Source organism: Austrofundulus limnaeus, unplaced genomic scaffold (genome assembly GCF_001266775.1).
Source record: "Austrofundulus limnaeus strain Quisiro unplaced genomic scaffold, Austrofundulus_limnaeus-1.0 Scaffold130, whole genome shotgun sequence".
NCBI lineage: Eukaryota > Metazoa > Chordata > Actinopteri > Cyprinodontiformes > Rivulidae > Austrofundulus > Austrofundulus limnaeus.
In genome coordinates, this window is record NW_013952532.1 from 1,331,739 (window position 1) to 1,339,199 (window position 7,461).

General features: G+C 40.5%; 1 protein-coding gene across 1 annotated transcript in view; it reads left to right on the plus strand.

The window, feature by feature from the left end:
- Positions 1 to 875: 875 nt before the first annotated feature.
- pla2g6 (phospholipase A2, group VI (cytosolic, calcium-independent)) overlaps positions 876 to 7,461 on the plus strand; it is a gene marked incomplete in the record, with an annotated part of 22,182 nt that continues 15,596 nt past the window's right edge. Inside the window, 7 exon segments of the mRNA XM_014015539.1 lie at positions 876 to 1,093; positions 1,208 to 1,311; positions 3,025 to 3,095; positions 3,656 to 3,876; positions 4,157 to 4,366; positions 5,903 to 6,083; positions 7,038 to 7,225. Of these exon segments, the coding sequence (XP_013870993.1) occupies positions 3,662 to 3,876; positions 4,157 to 4,366; positions 5,903 to 6,083; positions 7,038 to 7,225 (794 nt within the window).

A 7,461-nucleotide genomic window follows, 5' to 3' on the forward strand; every position in this document is an offset into this window, starting at 1 on the left:
ACATGTACATTTGCACATTTYTGTCATGCTGCTTGCTCCTCCATAAAAAATCCAGTTCTTTTTTTCTCAGAATTCTGACTTTTCTTTTCTCTGGATTGGAAAATGAGGGTTGCACACTCTTGTTGTTTTGTTATTAATCAAGAGATTGGTGTTCACAGGCTCACCTTCTTTAACCTCTGTCCCACCATGCCCCAAACATGTCAGAAATGTCAGAGATTATTTTTCTTCCCTCACTTTGACTTTTATTTTTCTCATAATTCTGATGCATTTGTTACTACTTTTGTAGTTTGGTCTGTTTATTAGGACTGAAAAGGAAGCTGTTGATGAAAACTTGGGCCAAAACCCCCCACCATCATTTAAAGATTGCACACATGCGATCCAAGTGTCACCTGAGGTGGTTATGCAACAAGGTCTGATTCCTTATCACCCTGCCGTCGTCGATGCTAATGACAACTTACATCAACAGAGACCAACATCAGATCGATCAGCAGAGTTTGAACAAAGGGCCGAATGGTWCCAGGCACTGAATCCACCTCCTGCTGAAGTCAGGGGAGCGTGGATATAAAMTGCTATCCCACAGGTTGGATAGTTCCAGCAGACAGGGTTAAAGGTCAACCKGCTGCGAGCTGGAATGTAAACACAAGTCCCTCTTATTACACCACCTCTGGCCTTACTGGATCCACAGACGCTATTACTCACAGAACTGTCACCTTCACCCAATGAGACAAGACCGCKAAAAGAAAACAAGCTGTAACTTGTTGTAACCTATCCTCTCCTCAAACAAAGAAAAGAGGAGGAGAATGAATGTATGCTCAAAATGAATATGCATAATTGCAGGAGTCTATAAAAATCACAGGCACACCCACGAAAGCTCATTTTTTGGGGGCTTTTGGTTTCTTCCTGTGAAACCTCCTTGTGGACTTTTATCCTTTGAACACATTTTGTTTACATTTTTTGTCTTTGATTTTTAGAACATARGYAAAAGGATGTGAACCTATAAAAGTCACTGTTTTTATTATTCGTCGCTTGAAATAAAGTTTTTGCCGAAGAGCACAAAATTGACGCACGGCTTCTGGGTGATCTTTGAGTCTYGGTAAGTCTTCTGTATTTTTATTCTGCTGGGTTTTTAAAGGTGTACACCACAACGCATGAGCTGAGGTAACTTAAAGGTCTTGGTGTTGCCCCCCTTCCTGCCTCCATCATTTAGCTCCAGAGGAGAGTGTGGGGTCGAAGCGTCCGGACCTGGGGTGGTTTGTCTCCTTTTTACAGGAACGGCAGCTCCCTGGGCTCATCAGGTCGCGCCCTGGCTAAGTGAGTGGTAAAATTGCAGCTTTTAATCCTCGATTCACAAAGGCCGTAGTTCAAGTTCAAGACATTTCTCATGTACAGTACTTAAGTGAAGTGATCCAGCATTGCCACCCTGCCTAGAGCTTTTGCCCCACCTTTGCCACACCCCCCATGGAAAATTTTCTAGATCCTCCACTGGAAAGGAGGTGTATACATCATTAGTCTATGTGAGAAACTCATTGATAAAACACCCACACCACTCTCTGYGCAGCTTAACCCAAATCCTGTGTTGCCATTGTTCAAACCAGAAAATCAAGAATGAAGTTATGCCTTTGTAAAAAAAAAAAAAGAACTCTTAAAGTAAAACATATACAGTTCTGAAAAGGTCATCATGACTAAAGAAAAGTAAAGGGTTGTAATAAAGTAATACATACTCAAAATACATAACACACATCAAACATCAAAGACCCCTGTCCTGCATGTTTTAGTTGTTTCCCATGTTTTTCAAATTTCAAGTCTTTGAGTGCATAAGCCTGCCAATCACTCAATCAAAATCAAATTTAAATCAGGTGTGCCAAAGCAAGGAAACAACTAAAACATGAAGGATGTGTCCTTGGGGACCAAGACTGTGAATCATGAAAAGAAGATAATGAGATGCTGTCTCGTAAAGCAGCACCTATTTAAAATTCTTTGTTGGCACATTATGTTTTTACATGATACAAAATCATTGTTATAAAGTATCGTCCAACAGGTTGGCTCAAGTGTTTCTAAACCCCTTAACAGTCTTTGTTCCACCGGTGGGCAAAACAGTTTGGTTAATTTAATTTAATAATTTATTTGGACTTTTGTTTCACAGTTGTTCCCCTGGCTGCACAGCTTCCAGCAATTTATTTAGAGGTTTTATCCAATCATTTTTCGATCATCATCTGTTGGGTGCACAAATCTGCCTCGGGCCTTCAAAATGAGCAGAGAAAGGCTCAGAGATGGTGAAACACATGGCAGTGAGACTGTTACTTTGACCAATCAGGTGCTGAGGTGAAGACACCAGAGCCTGCTAGCTGGGCTCGGACAGCGTCAACATTTTCACATCRTTTGATTGGCTGATCAGAGAGCAGGAGTCAGAACTGGGAAACTAGATTTCTGTAGCGTCTTACAAGCTAAATGCTGAGCAGACATTCTCAGCGTTACAGGAAATTAATGGGCTTTTGGACTGACAAAAAGTTAGTAATTACAAATATTTTAGAAACGTAAAAGTAGGGGGGCTGCTGGGGGGAGGCTCTACAACAGGGGGGCAGTTGCCCCCCTTACCCCTTGTAGATCCGCCCCTGCTCCTTTCCAAATAAATTATTAAATAAAAGATATATCACTGACAATAAAATAACGGGGTTTATTACCTGTTATAATCTTGAGTTTGTAAAAAAAGAAGAAGAAAAGAAAAGAAAAACTCTCAAGGATTTAATCAAAGACAAATTTATTTTATGGCCAAAACAAGCCGGTCAAACAGAAAATGATGCAGCTGAAACACAAAATGGCGCAAGACTCAGGTAGTTAACTTTACTTTCAATCACTGTCTGTCTGGTTAGATTTGTGCTTCAGAAGTAAGTAGAAAATATATATTTTCCTGATGTACCTTTAAGCCTTTATCCAAGAGGTCTTCTTTCCTACGCCCCGCCCTCTGACTCTGATTCTGCACTCTGATTTGACGAGCTCACGTCAATCTAGCTTTGTTTGTAGCAGGTTCGGTTGAGGCGGTGGCTCTTGACTTGTGGCTGTCAGAAGTCAGGCACGGAGCGCAGAGCAGCTAACATGTAAGCTCAATGGTTTTATACCCAATTAATGCCATTAGTCGCAGATGGCAGAACACTATCTATAATATGTAATTTTCTCGGAATGGTTTTAGGGAATTTTAAGTAAAGAACAGTGTTTATGCTAATGTGTTTAGCCCCGGCTTCTTAGCGTCTGTGTCGTCATGTCATCTGGGCTCTAGCGTTTTGTTTATAATTTAACCGAGAACACGCTTCAAATAGAAAGAGAAAGATACTTGATTTGTTGACATGGTGGTTGATAAATAGTACTCCTTTTTGTTGAACTACTTGTACGACTTTGATAATTTATTGTGGTTTAAAGTGCAGATCATACTGAACCCTAATAATAAACGGGGCTTTACATTTAAATATCTGTGTTTCACTTGTTGCTCCTTACAGTGACATCCTGCACTGGCCCTAAAATAAATAATTCATTAAGGTTGACAACAGCCCAACAGGATGTGTTAGAGCATAGTTTCAGCATAATGTGCAGAATGCTCATATAAACAATGTAATGCAGATTTATTTATTTATTTATTTATTTCAAATTTCTGTGTTCTCAGATAACAATGCAGTTCCTGGGCCGGCTTTTGGACACAGTCTCCTCTGTGTCGACCCTCTTCACAAACCCATACCGGGTCAGAGATGTGCCGCTGACCGATTATGGAGGACGAGAGAAGGTTTTGCAGAAACAGGAAGGGCGGATGGTCCTGTACAAAAACCTCCAGACTCAGTCGTTGGACTGTTTGCTCATGTGTCCCGAGACACCAGCGACAGCTCTGAGGTCAGTGTGGATCTTCTTATTGGGGCAGATTTAAYACAGCGTAGGGTTGGAGGTCCAGATGTAGACGTGCTGCATTCATCTCACAGGTTTTCTTTAGGTCACTGTTTACAGCTGTCCTTTAAAGCTGCTTAATCTGAAGCCTGCAATCTTGATTTAATTAGTGTTTCAGACAGAAACAATAAAAACTGGCCAGGAAGCGTTTTCAGTTCTGTTTTCCAGCTGAACAAGTTTAGATTCCTCTCTCAACATTTTTAACACATTACTGCTGCTGTGTCTGCAGGCTGTTTCAGGTCACCTCAGAGGAGGAGGCCATGAACTGGTTCCCACAGTATGCTCTCAAACTTCAACCCTTCTATGAGATYCTTCCCCTGAAGGCTGAGACGGTGCAGACAATCGTGGACTGCATCCGCAGCCACCCTGACTGGAGCTCCGCCCACATCGCTGTGGATACGGGCCTGAGAGAATGCCTCAAACACAACTACGTACAGAGGTGAGACGAGGGCTGTGGAGGTTCATTCAGTGTAAGTGGGTTGCCGAGGTCACAAATAGCATTATTTGAGGTTTTTATTACAAAATGTGACATTGAGCAGGTTTATGATGCCTGAACCTTTTCAACAGAGACATGGGAGCGCCAGCTTAATGCATGCAAGACCGTTAATAATTTAAAGCTGATTTATCTCAAACAAGCTTCAAAGTCTCAGGTCCTTGGACATTTTTATTCCATTAGCTTCAAATCAATTTACAATACCTCAACTCTTACGCTGGTTTTGAAATAAATTCGTCTTTAAAGTGTCTATGACATCAATTGTCATGATAAWTACAAAAGCATTGGTAAAATGACAGCTTAGTGGTTAGCACTGTTGCYTTGCAGCAATAATGTTCTGGGTTCAGTCTTCGGTTTGGACCTGAGTTCTTCCTCTAGAGTTTGCATGTTCTCCTCGTGCTGACCTCCCTTGCAAACRAGATCTGTGATCTCAGTTTGATTTGCCTGGTTCARTAAAGGTAAATRATATGTTGAGATATTCACAAGCGAAGCGATGACAAAGAGGAATGTGCCTGCATGTAAACAGAGCATTGCTACAACGGCCAACAACACAGACAAGTAGCAAAGAATGTGAAGTTTCCTTGGATTATTTTGTGTCATTCTTAAAGAGAGAATCAAATGAGTCAGAGACTTCACCTTTGGTGTCACTTCTTGCTGCACCTGCTGCTCCAGTTCCAAACCAAAATACATACATGCCAACTTGTACGGACTGTCCGTAAGTTATAAGGATTTTACGTCATTTTGCAGGTATACGGACATATAGGGCAATCTCACGGATTTTTTCAAGTCTTAAGGATTTTTTTCAAAACCTCATTTTCAAATTTACCTAACATGTTAGAGCCTGTAGGATGATTTAAAAAGCAATAAATAACATCAAACATCCATCTTCCAACCTGTCCTGCCGCTAGAAATAAGTTTTGAACTTTTTCCGCTCTACTTTCCTCCTGCTTCGCTGCGGGCGYTTTCATGTCTGCAGCCGACAGACACCCCCCGCGGGKGCGAGTTGTACGGATTTTTTGCAAAAYTTAYGGATTTTTGAGGCACTTTTATACAGGTAAACGTCCGAAKARGTTGACATGTATCTTTATTATGAACAGTTTGCTTTCATCTTAATCCTAACAAGATACCAAGATTTATTTATTTATTGGGGAGSGGGTGGCATTTACATTTTTTATTAACAGTAAATAAACATTGTAAAGATATGAGTGTATTTACAGTTTATTTAAAACATGCAGTTCTGCARTGGACAAACCATAAAAATATATATTCAAAGCTCTCCTTGTTTGCTCTGTTTCTTACACCATGACAACACCATGCAGACAAATAGCAAAAGCTCTACAAACCAGCTTTTATACCCTGCTGATTTCATGGGACCTTATGACTGCCAGCCAGTTTTCAGTTCTTCAGATTTTCTTAAGGTGTAAATAAGCATAGTTCTTTTCATATGCCTATTTGAAAATAAAAAGATTYTTCTGTGTTCAGTCAGATTAATGCTCGAGACGCCGCAGGTCAGACACCTCTGCACCTGGCGTGTGAGCGAGGYGACTTGTTGTGCGTGAAGGAACTGTTGGAGGAGAGTCAGGCCCGCACCGACATCAAAGACCGTAACGGAGAAACACCCATGCACTACGCCTCCAAGCAGGATTCTCCTGTCATCATCCAGGTGRTTGTCCATGTGGTGTCACAGTTACATGTTGAAAGGTCSTATTTGTTTTTTTTYCCACCAGTTCTCCTAGTTTAATGTTGTGTGATGAATTGATCTAAAATGGAAATTTTGAAGATCACACTCTGTTCCGTTAGTGGTTGCCAGCCAAAGGTCACTCCCCACTTCAGGAAAGTGGCAAATATCATGAGGGCTCTGTGAGGTTAAAAAACACACAAAATAACACATTTACACATTTAATGAGGTATGCGGCTCAAATTACCCACCAGGGTTTCATGCAAATAAGAAAGTTCTGGAAGGAGTTTCTATTAAAGTGCCCGTGACATCAAATTTTTGTAATAAATGTGAATKCGTTTTTGGAAAGAGAACATTGATAACWTATTACAAAACAAATTTCAYGCCGTTGAGATGAACAGTTGTKRAGAWATTTGCATRTGAAGAAACAGGAAGTGATGTCAAAGGGGAATGTCTGCATGTAAACAGAGCAATGTTACAACAATTAGAGAATAATCTCATGTTTTTTAGGTTATTTTGAGTCACTATCAGATTTGAAGAAAAGTTTAAATAAGATTGTTTCAATAAACAAAGACTAGAGAGTTGCTTTTCTTAAAGAGTTTCCGTTTGATGTCACTTCCTGTTTCACTTTGCAGAGCCAAATTCAAGAGAAAATATGCTAGTTATGAGACAAAATGTGTAAAATCATATGTATTGTGCTAATTTTCTTAAATATAAATATATTTTCTTTGACTTTTTGTATTTGAAGGATAAGTATGTCACAGGCCCTTTAAACGTCACACAGAATTCTTCTGTTATTAAGCACATGGGCTYAGAAGAGAGGTTACATCTTCTTTTGAAGGATGGATCTTACTACAAAAAACAATAGATAATCCTTTAACATAATCCTGTGTTTCTCCTCTCTTCCTTGTGCTTTCTCACCATCCTCTTCTCACCCAGACCTTGTGCTCACGGCTGTGTTCCGGGGTGAATGAGGTGAACAACAACGGGGAAACCCCGCTCCACGTGGCCTGCCGTTTAGGACGTGTGGAGTCTGTCAAAGCCCTGTTGGAGGGCGGGGCGAAGTGTGATGTGATTGGCAGTATTGGCTACCCGATCCACACTGCCATGAAGTATAGTGAGAAGGGGTGAGAATAAAGCTGCTTTTGTTGCTGTAGAATAGCACTGATTCACCTGAAACGGGGCATTTTTCTCTCAATGTTAAAAACAAGAAATAGTCTTAAAATGAAAAGTGTATGTATATATGTACAGCGGGTAAAATAAGTATTAGGATAAGGAATAAGGATTTCTTTGCATGTATGGATCACTTGGGTTGTTACCGACATCTGGTGAAAATTTCATGTCATTAGCACCTCTAGTAATA